This window comes from Plectropomus leopardus, chromosome 11, assembly GCF_008729295.1.
Source record: "Plectropomus leopardus isolate mb chromosome 11, YSFRI_Pleo_2.0, whole genome shotgun sequence".
In the NCBI taxonomy this organism is placed as follows: Eukaryota; Metazoa; Chordata; class Actinopteri; order Perciformes; family Serranidae; genus Plectropomus; species Plectropomus leopardus.
The window spans coordinates 30,197,438-30,217,692 of NC_056473.1; the positions used below are offsets into that span (position 1 = coordinate 30,197,438).

Consider the following 20,255-nt stretch of genomic DNA (forward strand, 5'->3'; position numbering starts at 1 on the left):
TACATCTGTTGGTTTGCTGGGCTGTGGGATTGTCGTAAACGGAGTTCATTCACTTATGTGGTGGATAGTGTACTGTTCAGAGGGTGCAGGAGTTGCCTACCGGGGACTGCTGGCCCTCACCTGGGCTCGGCTGTCAGTCTTTGGACGCTGAGAGGCAGGATGATGAGTTTATCATATTGCAGAAATGCAATGTCGCCTCGCTCTCGCGCAGCCTTTGTGGCTGTTTATGAGATCTTTACGCTTTTGGCGAATAGCATCCCAGTAGTCCTTGTTGATGTAAACATTTAAGATCCTTTGCTCTCTCCAACACTGGAATTTTGCCACAATTTGCAGCGCTCTCGCTCCAGCTGATAGCCAGGTCCGATGCAGTCGCTCCAACTCAACCAGGGTGACTTTGAGCTTTTCAGAGAGAAGTTTTCGCACTTTTTCCTCCGATTCAGCCCAGCTTTCGTTGCTATACTCTTGGATGCAGTCACTCACAATGTTGTTTCTTCGGGGCTGACCTTCCAAGTAGTCTGTCTTAGGCAGGGATGATCGGATGTTTGCAGCGATGCGCGAAACTTCTGAATTAATTTCAGAAAGTTGTTGGTAGTGTGCTCATCCACCTGGAGGGTTTTTCTCAATCCGCTGATGTTTTTCACGAGTAATCAATTCTCTTGTTGTTTGCCTCAGTCATTATTGTCAAAAACTTCTTATAGTTGGCACTTTAAAAAACAGGTAAATCGGGGTTTGGGATTTTCTGATCGTTGATTAGATCGCAGTGATCAAAAGTAAAATACAAGAGGAACTTCCCGACAAGATAGAAAAATCACTTTAAAACCAATAAAAGACGAAAATTGCAACAATTCCCACGCACTCAGATGCAGCAGACGCCGACGCATGCATGCGCAGAAGTCAATATGGTCTAAACTTGCTTTTTCGGCCGTTTTTTTCGCCATGAGTAATTATGAGATTTTTGTCCTTTTTTAGGTATTGCATACCATGACGTGTCTCTACAAGCTATGATATGTCGTTTTCAGCCTTTTTTTTCATATGTCAAAATTTGACATTTTTCGGCATACTATACTATGGCATAAGTATAGTATATCGTCAAAAACCTGAAAATGTCATCGTATACTATATCGTCAAAAATGACCCAAAATGTAATAGTATAGTATGTCGTCAGAAATCGTGAAAAAATATCATATCATTGTTCGTCGTCCCAAATCATAAAAAACATCATAGTATACTGTGTCGCTGGAGGCCATGAAAAAAATGTCTTAGTATAGTTCAAAACCATGAATACCACTCCCAGTAGGCCTATACTTCGTTGTGGGAAATAATGAAAAAGTCATACTATAGTATATCATCTAAAATCATGAAAAAAGGTCATAGTATAGTGTGTCGTTCAAAATCATTAAAAAACAACACACTACAGTATGTCCCCTGAAATCATGAAAGAAAACATGAAAGTACAGTATGTCAAAGTCATGAAAAAAAAACACCATAATATAGTATTTCATCCGAAATTATGAAAAAACGTCTTACTATAGTATGTTGTCCCAAATCAAAAAAAGTCATAGTATAGTATATATAGTATAGTAGTATAAGTAAGTATAGTACACTTTCATATATATATATATATATATATATATATATATATATATATATATATATATATATATATATATATATATATATATATATATATATGCAGTGAGAAAAGACAAAGAACAGTAAATACACATCTTTAAAACAACAAATTCATCTAAATTATGAATTAATGAGAAACCATTTTCAATATATTTGTCCCACATCACATCCATGCTGGGTTTTTTTTATCTGATCATACATACTCATACATACATATTTTACCTGCCCTCTGTTATCAGTTTGATTTCTGCTCTATTTTCAGTCCCTTTTTTTTCAGGATCTATGAATCACCAGTGTAAATGTGTGAGAGCTGATAGCTGAGGGGCTGCCACTGTGGACTACATTTGACATTATGGTGATGCTAGATTACTGAAAATAATATTTATCATAATATTTTCAGTATTCACACAAATCACAGGACCCCCAGGTATTATCTTTTTTTTCTCCTTTTATTGTTTACAAAATACCAACATAAATACATAAGAGGAGGCTGTGTGATATTGCTGTGTGTGGATATGTGTGTGTGTGAAACAAAGGAGCAGGCAGAAAAGACCACGGAAACAAACGCTCCACCCCTCTGTAACAAACACACAGTGGCTTTCACGAGTCAGAAAAACAACAAAAAAAAATCACCTTCAGATACTGTAGACAGGGAAGAGTAAAGACATGTTGTACATAGAAATAAAAATCACGTAAAATAAAAAGTGATAAAATACTGCGATATAAAAGCAGCTAAACCTCAGTCTGTTGAGAAGATGGTGAGGAGGAGGAGGAGAAGCACAGCACAGACAGTGTGAGGGACCATCCATCTATAGACAGACAGGATATTCAAAATCTTCTTTTTCGAGTGCAGCCCTTAGTGCACGTTCCCCAAAGTGAAAGTGCTTGTTGAGTTTCAGTGAAGTGAAACTAAACAACAGTGGCAGATCTGGGAAATCTGCCCCGCAGGTCGAAGGCTGGACACAGATGGACAGTCAGACATCATCAACTCTCTTTTTTTGACTTCCCATCAGTCCTTGATCACTTCAATAAATTATTGTTTCAAAGGAGATATAAAAAAAACAAAAAAACGGCAACCTCCTCCTCTCATCAGCATCTACACAAACACCCTCATCCTCCATTCACACATGCAATCAGACTGTGCTCCTTGTAGTGTGTCCAAATTCAACTTGGTTACACTCTCATTGGAACCCCTTTTTATATTCAAAGCTCAAAAGTCAATATTATCTGTACACCAAGGCATTTTTTCTTTTTTTTTTTTGCAATCTACAATCATCAAGAGCGAAAGCAGTTCCCCAACATATTGTCGTTACAGTGAAGACGCTTTAGGCTACAAGGCAGGGAGGGATCAAAACACCAAAGAAGGACCATTAAGGGAATGTGATGAGACACACAGCAGAGACGCGTCGATTAACAGCTCTACTTCACTTTGCATTTTTCTCCCAGCGAGACTCTAAATCCCCATAAACTGCAATAAAAAAAACTCCATTGAAAACAAATCTCTGCCTCCAAAAACCTTAAATTTAAGGTTGGCTTTTGTTCATTGGCTAATGTATATATCGATAAGTGGAGGGCCACTTTTTATGTCATATCACTACCTGAAATGTATATATACATTAACATAAATACAGCCGAGGAGACACCACAACACTGAAAATAACTGCAGGCGGTACGCTGCCATGACAGTGGACATGATTCACCAGAGAGGACAATATAACGAGGCAGAGACACACTAAAAGACTCTATCGGCCTGAGTCAGATTTCGGGGATTTCTCTACTTAAACTCTGCTGTTCTCTGGTCGACCCCTGTGGCTTTATGCTACCGGGTGAGCGCGGTGGAACACAAACAGTCCGAATAACAAGATCACGACCTGGCAAATTATCGTACGCTGTGTTTAGATTGAGCAGTTTGTGTTTTACAGTCGAGATTAAAGGTGTGGAGGGGGGGCTAAAAACTACTATCGTCCAATCGCCTGCCAGGTGGAAGAAGGAAGGAAGTGCGCTCACTGGGCGGTCGTGGCGGTGCCAAAGGTCTCCTGGGAGGCATACACCATGTACAGGAAGCCATCCTGGTCCCGCTCCCGTTCATAGACCTCGGAGATGGCGGCCGACACGGACACCATGCTGTGGCCGTTGACCAGCAGGAAGAAAGCTTGATTGGAGTTGAGCTGGAGGCGCCTCCTGGTGGCGAGACCAGGACATGGCAGAGTGAGGAGGAGAGGAGAGGGGAGGACATGGCAGAGTGAGGAGGAGAGGAGGGGAAGAGAGGAGGGAGAGGAGGCGTACCTGATGATCTTGATGAGTTCACTCATGTTGACGTGGTCTGGCACCAGGAACTTGGTCTTGTCCAGGATGGGGAGCTGTTTTTCTCCTTTATACCTCTCAATGATCACCTGCAGGAGACACACACATCATCGATCAATGACTCCTCCGCTTCTATTCTGGGGGAGTTCTGCAGGAGCATTATCTCCTGTGCTGTTTTTAGACCTGATCCTCTGACAGCTGGAACCGCTTCAGGACCAGAGTCACCGATAGTCCAGCAGGGAGATATAACGGGGAGATGAGGTCACACATATCAGATGATATGAATACAAAGAAAAAAAGAACAGCTCTGCTTGTTTGTGAGTCTTAAAGGGATAGTTCGCCCAAAAATGAAAATTCAGTCATTATCTACTCACCCTCATGCTGATGGAAAGTCCAAAAAATGTCTCCATACTGCTCGTCCAAAGAAATCCAGGTATCCCGAAGCCCCGACGTGTCAAGTTGTTTGAAAAACACGTTACTGGCGTCATGTTTTTAGCCTCGTTGTAGCTTGGAGCTACTAGTGCTGGAGCCGCGTTCACATATGCGTGCTCGCATACTTTTGTTCTGTTCGTTTGTTTGTTTTTACCGAACCAACTAGCAGGTTTTCGCCCTAAAAATGTGTTCGAAGAATGGAACAATTCAATGTTTGAGTCATGTTTCAGTAATGTTGTCAGCCGCAAGTTTTCTTTTAGTTCCCAGAATGTTCTTTTAAGGTTTGGGTAACATCCTCAATAAACGTCATCAAAATGTTACAAATGTTGTTGTGTGTTGTTGTGTTGTTGTTTTTGTTAACATATCATTTTTTAACGTACATCACAGGTACGTTTCGTAAAAAAAAAAGGTGTAATGGTAGGCCTCAATAACATCCTGAAAACATTTTCTGAATATTGCTTTGAAAATGTTCCTCCTTTGTTCTCATGTAACATTGTGGGAATGTTTTACAAAAGAGCATTCAATGATCTGTCGCTTCTCAACGTCACCACAACATCCTCAGAATGCTGCAGTTAAAACGCTGCGTTTTAGTCAGCATTTGACCTTTAAGGAATATTATTTGAAATGCTAAACATCCTTAAAGGTCTTTGAACATCAAATTAAAATGTTTTCTGTGAAACATTATTGGAACGTGTAGGTAACGTCCCTACTCGCTGCAGGAGACAAATACTTCTCTTGGTTGAAGCATCTACACACCCGAACCATCGTTTTATAAATCGGCGCTTTTGAAAGAAGCTCTAATGGTTGAAAAAAAAAAAACACCAAAAATGTCGTTTTTAATCTGATGGACGGACTTGGATTACTTCCGATGAGCAGTATGGAGACATTTTGTGGCTTTATTGTGTTTTTTTTTTTGTTTATTTGTTTGTGATCAGATCTTTATTTAGTTTTGTGCAGAGAATAACAACAAATAGTATAATAACAAATCATATACACACACAGCCGAATTTTATGACACTCTAAAAGGAAATTTGGCTTAGAATGACCTGTGATGTCATAGAATTTTAAATCAAATAATTTATTTATTTAAAAAAGGAAAAAAAACACAGAAATAAATATGATGGAAAAAAATCTAATTACAAAAAAAAGATTATATTATGTATTTTTTTAATGTTTGAATTCTGGTCACCATTTGCTTGAATTGTTTGAGAGATGACTGCGTTTTCATTTTTGGTGAACTATTCCTTTAAGTCCATTTTCCCTGAACCAAGACTAATTTGCTTGCGCTACAAACATTTGATCTTTTATTCAGTGAGACATTTAATCAAGTTAAGATGTTTTTTTTATAATCAAACCCTTTAAAAACAGCACAGTCAGTACACAGAGCACTTCGTCACTGACGGTGTAAAACCTGCATCAGCTATAAGACTCAAACTCTAATCCACAGCAGCCGGCTGCCACACAGCATCCTCTGTCTGAGTCTGAGTTTATACAGTTCAAAAGCACTCTCAATTACTTATCTGAGCCGTCTAATGTCCTAGCCAATAGTCCACGTGTTTACGCTACCTTTGATAGGACATTATGCACACTATAATAACCTTTTGTTTAAAGTACATTATCGGGCAGCCGTTTGATGTGGATAAAATATTACAACATGGTAGTTATACAAAGTACACCATGAGTTTATTTTCTGGAAATTAATTAGAGAACTTGTTAATAGATGAAACTGATGGCAATCAGCACTGAGCAATATTGACAAACTCACAATATTTGAACCCCTTGAACTGCAAAGAAATTTTTGCTTATTGTAATGTTATTTCTTGGAGTACATTCAGATCCTTTATATCCCTAAAATCTGTACAACCAAAGCTAAAAGTTATGCAACTCAATAATCCATTATACTTGATAAAAGTATTGAAACTGTGTCATTATAAATAAAATACAAAAATCTGACATTTTTTCCTGATATACCAGATATTAAATAATAAAAAAAAATGCTGATCCAAAATATTTTTAAATGTAGAAATAAAACGAAAATATAATAATAATGATAATAATAATAAAATAGAGATAATAATAATAATAATAATAATAATAATAATAATAATAATAATAATAATATAAAATAATGTTGACACTCCATTAGTCAGTTGAACTATATATATTTTATAGTTTTTGGGATTCGCTCATTTTTTTTAGCAGAGTGAAAAGGCATAGTGACAGATTCATCATTCATTCCTCTAAGCGCCACCTGGCACGACCATGGCGTGATGACATCATTACGAGGGATGGATATAGTATTCAGAAGTTGCCAGACTGCATAAAACAGCATTAAAATAGTGCTTGTTTATCAAACAATAACCGACTGAGGTCCTCACTGAGCTGCTAATGTCCAAAAATCCCCGAAACATCCAGAAATCTGAGAAATATACTGAAACGTCCTACAATCCTATAAACATGTTCTGGGCTGCTGCGACTGGCCCCTGGCCTCCTGTCATTTCGTAAAAGTGGCCCCCAAACAAAGCAAGATGAGCATCCCTGCCTTACACATCATGTTTGTAACTCAAGCTTTGTATTATAAATTAGTAATCCCCTACACTGAATCTGTAACCTTTAAAGTAACTTCTAATTTCTGGATGTTAAAATAATAATGATGAAATTGAGATAAAAGAGCTGATCTGAACTCTGAGCATGGACTGAGAAAAGCGCTGACCCCCGTTTGTCGTGACAGCAGGTACATTGTTCAGTGAGGCTGCTCTGAGAGCTATAATCAGGCCTCCGCTCCCCCACAGGCTCCACTGTGGCCGTCTGGATGGAGTTGCATTACAGTGACACAGCGCATCTGCCTCTGGTGTCAACACTTACCATGACATGGCAGTTTATAACCCCAGGAGTGTACTCAGGAAACACACACTGGGCTGCTTTTAAGCTGAGAAGAGGCCTTACATGGGGCAGCAGATGGAAGACTGCGGTGATACTCTATCTCAAAATTGATAAGACAAGCAGGTGAAACAAGAGGTGTGTGTTTGTTTACACGTGGTTGCTAGGAGTCACAGGACACCTGACTCAGTCACACTTTATCACAAGAAAAAACTGCCGTCGTCACTGTGAGCGGAAAAAAAAGCCTAATCACAAATACATTTAGGATAAAGGCCAGCAAGGCAACAATAAAACCACCAAATAGAGGACAACAAACAAAAAGCAGAAATGTGTCCAATGCAGACGAATGACATTTAAATTGATTTCACAGACATATCAGAGCAACCAGGAAATATGTGGTAACATTTTCCGCTGCAGTTTTGTTCTGACTCGTGTCTTCCTGTGTGCTGTTGTGCACATCACGCTCAGAAGTTTCCAGTGTTGGACAAAGTACACGACTCTACCACTTGAGTCAAAGTAAAGATGCTGCTAATCAAATATTATTCTGATATGAGTAAAAGTTGCTGAGTTATTATCATTATTACTTGAGTTTAACTACTGAGTTTAAATACTAAGTATTTAAATTTCTTTCTTTAAAATAATATTAACACATTGCTGTATATTGTCACAATACAATTACAGAACCATGTAATGGTTGTTTTAATGAAAACAACCACTGAGTGCACTGACTTGCTTGTAGAATCTGCACAATGAAAAGCTTGTTGAAATGCCCAGAGAATCACAAAAGCACCGCCAACGCCGTTTTCATTTTGGTAAATAAATAAACAAGCCAAACACTTTGAAACCTGGATCGACAAATATATTTATTATAATTTAGATGTGATTTATTTTTAGCACTTTTTTCATGTCATTTACTTTGTGTTATTTTACTTATATTTTTCTTTATTGTATTTACTTATTATTTTATTTGTATTTATTCTGCTAATTTTGGGTAATTTTTCTTATAACTTTTTACTGACTTCTTACTAATTTTGGGGTCATTTTTGCTAATTTGCTCATTGCCCTCTTTCTATGTTTTTGAGAGATGTCGAGCCAATCTGCTCAGATTTCACAGGGTTAACATGCTAGCAACACATCTGTAGATTTATAACTATTAAACAGCAACTCAGCTAGACAGAAAAATCTTACAAAAAAATGTTTTAAATTAAAAAACAAAAACACCTTTCTTTAATGACCTCTCCTCTCTAAGTGTCTCTACCAACGAGCTGCCCGATCTGAGTAACGCACGCACGAGGTAAAGGTGCGGGAACACAACTTTGACGAACAAATCACATGCAGAACTGCACAATCACAGTTTAAAAAAAACAAAAAAAAACATGTGCTGACTTCAACGCAAATGTAACTAGTAACAATAGCCTTCATAGAAATGAAGTGGATTCAAAAGTACAATATTTGTCTTTCAAATGTTGTGGAGTCAAAGTCAAGTAAAGTACAGATACAAAAAAACAGTACTTCAGTAGAGTGCAGTAAAATTCTCTGCCCTTAAAATGTTTTGAGTAGTGAGTAGTACTTCAGTGCTCAGTCAATCACTGAAAGAGCTTTCGGGGAATATAAAGCGTTTTAAGGGTTTGAAAGAGTGATATGGATTAAAAAATGGGTTTCTTTTTAGAAATCTGCAGCTGAGGGATTATTTTATGAAGGAAAACCCAAAACCTTTAAACAGACAGAACAAAAGCTAGATCGGTGAAGATTTTGGGGTTTCTTGGCTGCATTGTGCTGTGATGTTGTATATTGCTGTTTTAAAGCTATGCATGGTTGTATTTGTGTATGATGTATGGTTTGCATGAGTATAAAGGTGTGTGTGTGTGTACTTACATATGTAGTTTTGACAGTATTTTCTGTTTTATTAGTTAAATTTTACATATAGATATAGTTCTGCTTCTTTTATTGTAAATTCTGCATTTATTTAGTTGTTAACTGTGAGCTCGAATGTCAGTAAACTCAAACTCAAAGACATACAGTGGCACAAGATTCACAGTAATTATACCAGAATCCAAGAAACTGTAATACTCTCTCAACTGTGAACACCAAGACGAAATGATAGAGGGAAGTGAACGTTGAAATTTCAAAAGAAGACTAAATAAATATGTGAAAGTCACTACACACCGCTACAAATTCAAAAACATGGAGGAGGTTTGAAAAATTTAACGCGCTACTTCATTACACCTCAAATAAAGAGTAAACAAACTGCTTTACAACAATCTTGTTGTAAAAATATGAGAGAGGCAAAAAACACACACACTCTCTAGGAATATCACAAGTGACCAACGATGTCAGCACTGATTTTAGGCTTATTGTACCTAATTTTAATATGACTGTACTCACACCGTACCGTCATCATCTGCTATTTGTATTTTATCCGCTCATACGCTCAAACTGTTCCATACATTCATAACTTGTTTAACTATATTTAATGCCTTTTTATCTTAATGTTGTTTGTCTTAACCATTATACACTTTCAAATCTTCATATTTTTAAAAAAAATTCTATTCATATTTTTTATTTTATTTTAGGATACCGTTTAAAATCAGGCAAAGGACTACTGATGAAAACTAGCTCCCCAGCTAACTCGGGTACATCTACATTTGTTTAAATGTGGATAAATGTACGTTGTGCCTGTCTTAAATGAAGAAATTACAAATGATGAAAAACACCCAATTCTGGGAAGTTGTGAATGTTGCAATCAACGAATTTCTGGGATATGGAATACCCAAGGAACGCAAATTATGATGATATTAAAGTAAGTTTCTGTAGTTTTACTTTGTGGTATCATTTCCTTTTTAAATAGCTTTTTTTTTCTTCGTCTTTTGTCCTCACTTATGTTATTTATGGGTTTTTTAGTTATTGTTTTTATTACTATTGTTTTTTAATTTATTTATCTATGTACAGCACTTTGGTCAGTTCTGTTGTTTTTAAATTGGGCTTTATAAATAAATATGGATTGGATGATATTATGAATTATGAATGAAAATTTTATAACGATATAAAATGATGATATATTATAAATTAGGATTATGATGGATATTTGACCGAGATATTATTGATCATAAGCAAGAAGACAATAACAAGGAACTGGTGCAAAACTGAACCCGATGAAATGCCTTTTTTTATTGTTCGGTTTTTCACTTTCTTTTGCTTCTTTTTATTTTGTTTTTCTTTCTGTCTCTGGGGATTGTGGCAAGAAAGTCTAAGTTAATATGAATGATACTCGTGGTTGTATGCACAAACTAAAACTCTGCAAACTTTAAAGTTAAAAAAAGCATCTGAACTCACTGGTATCTTGTTGGGGTGCTGCTCTCGGATCAGTCTGACATCTTCTACTCTCTGCTCTGTGGGGCAGAAAAACAGACGCAGGTTAATGGAAACGTACAACCAGACAAAGAGATTAGCAGGTCAGGAGAATCAGCTGATAAAACACAAATGAGGTCAAAGGCTTAGCAGACACACATACAAACAAGAAGACTTTTTAAAAAAAAGCACACACAGGCAGGTTTTACCACAACTTCCCTGCTAACTCCACCCCCGCAGACACTCTTGCACCCGCCTCCCCCCTACACTCCAAATGTGTCTGACGATCACGTGAGGAGCAGTTTGTTATTATGATCTCTGGTTCGACAGCTTTGTGGAGGTGTTACGAATCATATCTTTGTCCAGAGATCTTAACAAACAATGTTTCAGCTGCAAGTGCTGTATCACTATTTTTTATCAGATCTACTTTAATGCATAAAAAAATCATAATGTGATTGTTGAAGCTTAATGGAAACATCTGGGAAAATGTATTGAACAGACTGCTTAGTGGACTATGGCGCTGCAGTGAAAACATAATGAGCTTTTCTAAAATCCTCTCACGGTGAAACCACATTGTTCCACAGTGATTAGCAGATTATTATACAGAAATTATGATTCACATTTTCTACTCAATTACTCCAATGTGTGTCCACAAAAGTGTGTATAATTTGCATCCATTGCATATAAACAGGCATGTCGAGCACATGCTGCGGCCGTATATGGGAAATGATACTAGGAAGTGTCACTTACATTGTGGAAATTTGGTTTATTTATATCGCGGGTGTTCATAGAAACCCTGATACAATGACAGCAGTTACATGCGCGTGAAAAATCTGTTCATGAGGTTTATCCCGGTTATGATCATATTTGGGGAAACGATGTTGAGCCCAAAAGGAATTCACATCCCTTTTTTTTTCAGATTACTCCAGCTAGAATATTTGGGTTTCTAATAAACCGGATATGTTTTTTACATGCTCAAACACACAAACTGCATACTCCAAAAACATTTTCATAAACGGGTTATTCATGTCCATGTGAACACACACAATGTTAGCGTATATATTCACTAATGCCCTCAGTAATTTATATCATTTTAAAGTGTAGCTGGGTGTTTTCTTAAGTTAACTCAATTCAAAGAAATTGACGAGTTTAAGTCAGGACTTGAAAAAAAGACTTGAAACTCGACCTAAACTCTAACACCACTTACTCTAAACTTTCCTTGCCCTTGTGCCTTTTGACTTGAAAAAGAAAGATGAAATATTATTTTATTCAAAATTGGTGAAACAAATGAATTTATTTCCCATAAATTCCTGAATCATTTAGCTTTAATGATACTCATTCCACTTTGTCTGAACCAGTCCAATCGTTCACGTACAAAACCTACTAGAGGGTCAACAAAAAAAACTAAATTGCAGTATGTTAAGTGTGGGGATCGCAACTTCCAGATGGAGACACGATTTTTGACAAACTAAAAATTTTAAAAAGCTTTCACAACTTTTGTTGATTTAATATGAATCACCAGAGAGCCACAAATACGATATTATCACTATAATACAATATTATTAAGATTTTTAACGTTTTGCGATATGCTGAAATGAATTTATCACTATTTTTAAAACTGTACATTATGTTGCTGAAGGAAAACCTGGTCAACATCTGTTTAATAATATTTTTTTATATTTGTAATTATTTTTTTTTACTATTTTATTGTTCTTTTGCTGCTTATCTTGTACCTCATAGCTGCTGTAACAATGCAAATTTCACACTGTTGGACTAATACAGGATTATCTTATCTTAAAAGCAGTTGATTTTACTTTTTATTAGGCTACCAAACATTTAATTTGTACTGTATAAATACGTTTTAATGTTAAAATAATCTATGCTTGGCATCCAAGTAACGATACAACAGAACACAAAATATTGCTATCAGTTTATCACCACTAAGTATCACTCTGTTGTTATTGGCATTAGAAATGATAACAAACACATTCTGAATATTACAAAAAACTCAAAGTTTAAGACTTGGGACTCGACCTGGGACGTGCATGTCTTGACTTGGGACTTGAATCTGGACTTTCTTGTGACTCCCCCTGATTATTAACAATCTCAGCTAAAGATGGACTTTTTAACACTGACTTCCCTCCACGGTGACGGCCTAAAAGATCAGGTGAGTGCCACAGATGCTGATTGGATGGATCAAGTCATTGATGACCTGTGGCAGAGCAGGCCCCTCCTATCTGAGGTTTAACCCATTTTAAGTGATTTGTAACTGGGCCAAAATAAACGGCCACAGATAACACCTCGGGCTTACTGCACTTTGTACTTTCAGCATCAACAGCAACAGTCTGATGGTCAAAATGGGATCGGTCAACAGGTTCGAACTGGTGGGGAAAACCTCTCAAAATGTGATCACCTCTGTCAGTTTTTCGGCTTTGAAATACCTTTGGTAGAAAAGGCAAAAATGAAACTAGACATTGCTTTACTTGAGCAGCCAAGCAATCAAAGGAAGCACTCAGGGTGCTGGCGGCCGTCACAGTCAGTTGATGCTTTGAGTTCCTGCAGTCTTGTGACAACAACACTAAAAAATGCTCTCTAAGTAGACAGCTCGTAGGCCCACAAATCTAACTTAATCAACAGACAAATGTTTATCTCCCTCCGAGGATGCCATTTTCATGCTAAACTTGAGGAAATGTAGGACACTGTTCCACATCAGCATGAGCTCACCGCCCGAGAACAGGGAAGCTCTGTATGTGTCTCTCTTGACCTGACCAAGCGACAAACAGCCTTTGACTCATCGCTTTTCGATCGAATAAAAGAGGAATAAACAAAACAAAATAGGAAGCAGGTGGTCTAAAAGCCCGTGGGGTTTTTCAAGCACTGTCATAAAATGCGAATTAGTCAGCACGGCTTAGCACAACTAGAAGATTCCCTGTGGATTCCCGAGTCATCTTATGACCGATTATACAAATATGTAACTCGAACTGTTTGATGCTCAGAGTGAAGTGTGTCATGACAATGTAATGAACACTGTGAAGCAATAAAAGTGTAATTACTCAAACAAGTAGGCCCCAAAAAATACAGTGTCACGGGGATAAATTAAAAACTCTATAAATAAACTGTAAACAACCATATATAGCTTACACACACCTCTTCCTAAACTGGATCGGGCTACACTATACATACATGTAAACAGTGGTGGAGGAAGGATTCAGTTCTTTTACTTAAGTAAAAGTACTGATACCACACTATGAAAATACTCTGTTAAAAGTTGTGCATAGAATATGTTACTTAAGTAAAAGTAAGTAAGTATAATAAGGAAAATGTTAAGTATGAAAAGTAAAAGTACCCAATTCAGAAAAAAATAGTATAAAATCAAAACTAATTAAAAAATTTTTTTTTTTTTTTTTGAAAAAGCACACAAAACTCAAAAATCAACCTATCATTTCAGCTGTACTTCTATGAAACTACTGGGTAGTAATTTACAGCAAATCATCATACTTTACACACTACTTTCATGTTTTATATGCAAAAATGTTGATATGTAAAGTAAGCGGTAACTCGAGTTGTCACATAGATGCAGTGAAGTAAAACGTACAACATGTACCTCTGAAATGTAGCAGAGTACAAATATAATCTGGTATTAAAAGAATAGATTCGCATAAAGTAAAAATACCTGAAATGTGTACTTAGTACAGTACTTGAGTAAATGTATCCTACTTAGTTACATCCAACCACTGTATTTAGATCTATGTATCTATACATATATATACATATATATAAAGTCATGTGGCCATAACCAACAATAACCTGTGCAGGCCATTAAGTCTGTCGCGGTTTTACCATTAAAAGAGAAAATGCATTGAATTTCAAGCATCACGTTCTCAAAAATAGTCCAACGCACGTGACACGGTGTTTCTTTTTGCTGCCTCACGTGCTCTGGTTGTGCAAATTTGGACCAATAACGTGACGTTTAACAGGAAGTCGGTTACTTTTAGTCACACTGGGAATTATGTTTCCAGCGCTGGAGTCAACAGTTCCCATCTTTGTTCGGTCAGGACATGTAACACTAAAGAAAAAAACAACTAAAGGCCAATTTATCAGCTTGTTATTTTTGCAGTTTAATGGGATTATACTGTTACTTAAGCTACTTACATATTTTTTACAAATATTTTCTTATGTTCCTTGTTACTAAAAATAGCACAAAGTATAATAAGTTGGATAAAGGATGATACAGTGTATTTGTAAGCGCACTGCAGGCCTTGTGTTTAGCTCTGTGCGCTGATGACTAAAACGAAAATCAACATCGAGGCTGCGGCCTGCTCATCAAACAGAAACAAAAGCTAAACTCGGCACTTTTAGGTACCATTTCTATCTATTCTCTTGTTTTCTTAAACTCTTCTCCTCTTCTCCACAAACTGCCCCATCCCCCAATCCTGCAGCTCTGTTTTTCTCTGCCCTGCGTTTCGACACCACTTTGTTTTTCTCCCACAGCTCTGATGCAAATAAACACTCACACAGAGGGGGAGGCAGGCCTGCAGCAAACAGCCCAAATATCGTCTATATTTAAGCCTATATTTACAAGACTGCGAGCAATTATTGAGCCTATTATTACAACATCGGTGTCTTTTTGTGTAGAGAAGTTGACCACGGATTGTTATTTTTTCTAATTAGCCGAAAACAAAAGTCTAGTGTCTCTCTTTTGATTTAAATTGTACTGAACTAGCTTAACAAAATGAACGCTAATACCCTGATAACTACCTGGCCTGTTTACATTAACGATATAATTCACTCTCGTGCAAATTATTGACAATTTCGGCTAACAGCTACAAACACATAGCATTACTTAAAATACAAAATTAAAGGATTTGTGTGTAAAAATGTTAAAAGAAGCTGCTGAAACACCTACCGAAGGTCCTTCTTTGTTTGAAGGTTTTTTCTGAAGGCATATTGCGTCAAAGTCAACCAGTTTGCAGTGGACGAAAACGGAGGTAGCGACTGTTATCAGAGCGAAAATATAAAAGCTAAAAACGGTGTATAAAACTGCCCGTGGTTTCTGTGCCGGTAGCTTGTTGGTAAAATACAAAATACAGGAGCACTAGACTGGAAACGGTTTGATGTCGCTGCTTCCTTCCTCTGACTGTTATCAGGACGAGCTCGAGCAAGCAAAACAAACCTGTCAGCTGACCTCTGACGTCACGCGCCTCCCTCTCTGTCTCTGTCTCTGTCTGTCTCTCTCTCTCTGTCTTTCTGTCCCTGTCAGTCACTTAGTCAGCCCTTTGGCATCTGAGCAAACTGGCTTGATTTCTCTAAAAAAAAAACACGTAAAGAGGGCAACGAGCAATTTAAAAACAAATGGCCCAAAAAATTAGCAAGAAATTAGTAAAAAAAAAAACAAACAAAAAAAACAGGAAAATTACATTAAAGTATAAAAACACAAATAAGAAAAGTAAAAAAAATAAATAAATGACATAGAGAACATGCTGTAATAATAATTATTTTCCTTTTGTAACATGATCTTAAATCTATTTTTAAACACTAGAAAATTATTGAAAATAAGAAATCACAAAACAGAAAAGTAAAAAAAAGAAAAAAGAAAAAGACCCTATCATTAATAATAATAATAATAATAATAATAATAATAATAATAACAATAATAATGCTGTTTTCTTTTTGTAACATAACCTTAAATCTGTTTTTAAACACAAGAAAAATTATATGAAAATAAGAAATCACAAAACAGAAAAGTAAAAAAAAGAAAAAAGAAAAAGACCCTATCATAATAATAATAATTAATAATAATGATAATAACAATAATAATACTGTTTTCTTTTTGTAACATAACCTTAAATCTGTTTTTAAACACAAGAAAATTATATGAAATGAAATCACAAAACAGAAAAGTAAAAAAAAGAAATAATAATAATAATATATGATAATGATAATAAAACAATCAGAAAAAATTAATAATGATTTAATCTTTAAAAAGAACATAACCTTAAATCTGTTTTTAAACACAAGAAAATGGTATGAAAATAAAATTACAAAACAGAAAAGTAAAAAAAAAGAAAAAGAAAAAAACCTTATAATAATAGTAATAATAATAACAATAATAATACCGTTTTCTTTTTGTAACATAATCTTAAATCTATTTTTAAATACAAGAAAATTACATGAAAATAAGAAATCACAAAAAAAGAAAAAGTTAAAAAAAGAAGAAAATTACTTCTTTTTTCCTTTTTTGTAACACAATCTTAAACAGAATAATAAATATAGCTTTCTGGACATTTTTAAATTTTTTAAAAATCATTATAATTACATCTATCTAATAATCCCCCCAGCTAATTTTCATATACATTTCTTGTCACCTTTTTACTACTAATTTTTTTTGCAGTTTTTGCTACATTTCTTGCCAAGTCAGTTTTCTCAAGTGTCAGAGGTTTAGATCCTTGTGAAAGGTGTCTAAGCACAGCATAACAAAACTGATGTCAATCCAGACGTTAAAGGGTTAACGTTAGATGAACAATCTGAGCATTAAATTAAAATAGAATACAATACAATAGATCTTTATTGTCTTTATTGTGGAAATTATTAAAAGAAAAGTGAATTTAAAAAAATTAATGAAAAAATAATAAAAAAATAAATGAATCAACTAATTAATTTAAAATAATTAATTAGTCATTGACCTACCAGACACAGAAGACAGCATAATAAAAAGCACAAAACGCAGTTAGTAAAACAAACATACAGACAAGATTAAAAACACTTCACACATTAAATCAGATCATATTCACAGCCCGTCTGTGCTTTAAAACTCAGCAGTCACTTTGTTTGGTTAAGAAAATAGATGGCACGAAGCACTTCTTAAAAACTTTTTTAGTTTCCAGAGGGAATCTATATAGCGCCACCCGCAGCTCAGAAGCCCAAACTGAGAGAAAATGGGAGCTATCTGCCAAGATACTCCCTTGCTCTGAGGGCTTTTGTGGTTTACCACTGACACAATCTCAGAGAGTTTACTCCTACATGCAGTTTCAGTGACCGTACCAGGCAGGAAGGTGAAAAGTTAAAAATTCTCAGCCATAGTTTTGTGCACAAATTGAGTAACTGAGTTTCCTTTGAAGATAGAGCCGCGGTAACATCTCTTGAAAATATACTCTGTATTTCCAGAAAACTTCACCTGGGAGTCAAGAATTGTACTGAGATATTTAAAGTTTTCCACCATTTAGCCCACACTAAGACTCTTGGAGCACAGTCAAGCATGAAAATTGTAGGAGTTTAATGTTTCTCTTAACAGAAAAAGGACAAATATTGCATTCATTCTGCATTCACATCCATTTTTAAAGAGCCTATGTGAGAAAATTGTTATTATTGCATTTGAATATTTAAATTTTTTTTAGAATATTCTTGAAAATAGATAAAGAACAATTAATAGAAAATAAATACATTCAATTTCAGTTACAGTCAAAAGAAATTAAAACACGTTGTTTTTCCAATATAAAAGGTATTTATCTTAATGGTTTTATTAACCTGCATCATTTATCATCTCTCCAAAGCATCTTTCATCCTTTGTGCTTACTCCAAACACCCCCACTAAAATCAGATGACTCATGATATCGTTTGCATCTTCTTAAGCTAGACGACTTATCCTGCTTAAATGGAAGTACATTTTTCCTCTAACCTTTAAGATGTGGATTAAAGACCTTATAAGCCATCTGACTTTGGAGGAAGTTTGCTATTCTACAAGAGGATGTGCTTAGAAATCTGTCATAACCCTAGGCTATAGTATGGCGAAAAATGTCAAAATATGACATGTCTCAAAAACTGCCAAAAACTGCTGAAAACTGCATAAAATAGTGTTCCGAGACACGCCATGGCACAGAGTGTTGAAAAGAAATGGACACCACTGATACGGCTGTCTTGTGACACTGAATAAAGTTAATCCTTATTAGTAATTTTTCTACTAATTTTCTAACAATGATAACAATGATTTATCAGTTCTATGTTACTGTTTTTTTTTATCTGTTGAACATTTTAAAATTTAATTTATTTCATGTCTATCTATCTATCTGTCTGTCTATCTATCTCTGTAATAATATAATAAAATATTCTAAAAAATATAATAATATCATTCATATATATATATATATATATATAAAATTTTTTTTCTAAAAGTATGTAATTTTATTTGTTATATTTTTTACCTATCTCTATAATAATAATATAATACAAAAATATTAAAATAAAATAATAATCATATATCCATATATAACTTTGCTGAAAGTATGTTTTTTTGTTTTTATTTACCAGTAGCTTATATTCCCTACATTTAGTGGAATAAAACTTTCAGTATTTTCATCTGAGACGTGATGGACTAGAATAAGCATAAAATGAATACTCAAATTAAAGTACCTTTAAACTGTCAACAAATCCAGTACTTGGGGTAAATAGCCTACGTATACTTCATTACTTTGTATTTGTAGGCTACTCATTACTTTGTATTTGTACTCACACAGGGTTGATGGTAGTTGTAGTTCAAAGAAAGTAGGTCAAGACAAGATGTAGCTCTATGTTTTGTCCAGCAGGTGGAGAACTCTGATCACCTGTTGCTGCTCCTCTGTGCTGTCAAACAGCTGCTGATCTCACGCAGCCTGGTGCTCCTTTACCTAACCACTCTAACCCTAACGACTCTAACCCTAACCACTCTAACCCTAACTGCTGACGGTCTTAATGCTCTCACTTCAGTTTGAGACTCAACTGCAGTTTACTTTAATAAGAACATTTCTTTTACAAGAGCAACATGCTGACAGAGGCATATGTTGGTTGTCCAAAAGCAAAGTGATAATATGATCATGCCCTTTAAGATATGAGCACACACACACACACACACACACACACACACACACACACACACACACACGTATAAGACGTCTTTGCTTCACTCTCTTATTCACTGAACACAAGACAATAATAATATTTTCCGTGCATCACTGACACTTGTTTCTATATCCAGTCACAGTCACAGCGTGATTGTTAATTCACAAAGGGCATCTCAGTGCATTATATTTTTGGGTCAACCACGCTGCGAAGCCTTCCCTGCGGATTTCCACCTGAAACCCCCCAACTGGTGCTCAGTCAGGTGGTGTGTGTGTGTGTGTGTGTGTGTCAAAGGGTTGCATGGAGATTTGTGTTCGTGTGTGTGCACGTTCTGGCATCCAACTGGGTGTGTCTATAACAGATATGAAGTCAGTTCGAAATAATCAGCAGCTAATACACACACACACGGACACACTGTATCATCTGCCACAGTTAAGCTGTGTATTTGTCTCAGCATGGTGCAGGTCGTGTGTGTGTGTGTCTGTGTGTGTGTGTGTGTGTGTGTATAGGTACATATAAGAAGCATCCTGGTCTCTCTTTTCATGTCAAAGACAGCTGTAGATGCTGATAAGGGGCTGTAGGGTATCGGAAAGTGTGTGCATTCTGTGTCTGAGCACACACACACACACACCTACACACACACACCTATGAGTCAGGGGAGACCCCTACCCTTCAATCAAATATTTGCCGTCAATATTTAGACCCTCTCCCTCCCTCCTCGGTGGGCTCCCGGCTGCACCCTTCACTCATTAGGTGGTGGTGTTGTGATTTGACAGCTCTCAGCAGGA

The 20,255-nt window shown here is 36.0% G+C and overlaps 1 protein-coding gene across 1 annotated transcript; it reads right to left on the bottom strand.

Moving 5' to 3' along the window:
- Positions 1–2,062: 2,062 nt before the first annotated feature.
- Positions 2,063–15,739, bottom strand: map1lc3b (microtubule-associated protein 1 light chain 3 beta). The gene is made up of 4 exons (XM_042496181.1): positions 15,503–15,739; positions 10,582–10,637; positions 3,919–4,025; positions 2,063–3,813 (listed from the first exon to the last, which is right to left on the bottom strand). The coding sequence occupies exons 1-4, from the start codon at positions 15,540–15,542 to the stop codon at positions 3,636–3,638; spliced, it is 381 nt and encodes a 126-aa protein (XP_042352115.1). The 5' UTR covers positions 15,543–15,739; the 3' UTR covers positions 2,063–3,635.
- Between the last annotated feature and the right edge of the window lie 4,516 nt (positions 15,740–20,255).

Bases quoted from the DNA above. Each gene is read 5' to 3' on its own strand.
- map1lc3b (XM_042496181.1), bottom strand. From the start codon at position 15,542: ATGCCTTCAGAAAAAACCTTCAAACAAAGAAGGACCTTCG. The intron at 10,638-15,502 runs GTAGGTGTTTCA...TCTGCCCCACAG, and splicing joins CAAACAAAGAAGGACCTTCG to AGCAGAGAGTAGAAGATGTC. The intron at 3,814-3,918 runs GTACGCCTCCTC...TCTCGCCACCAG, and splicing joins GAACTCATCAAGATCATCAG to GAGGCGCCTCCAGCTCAACT.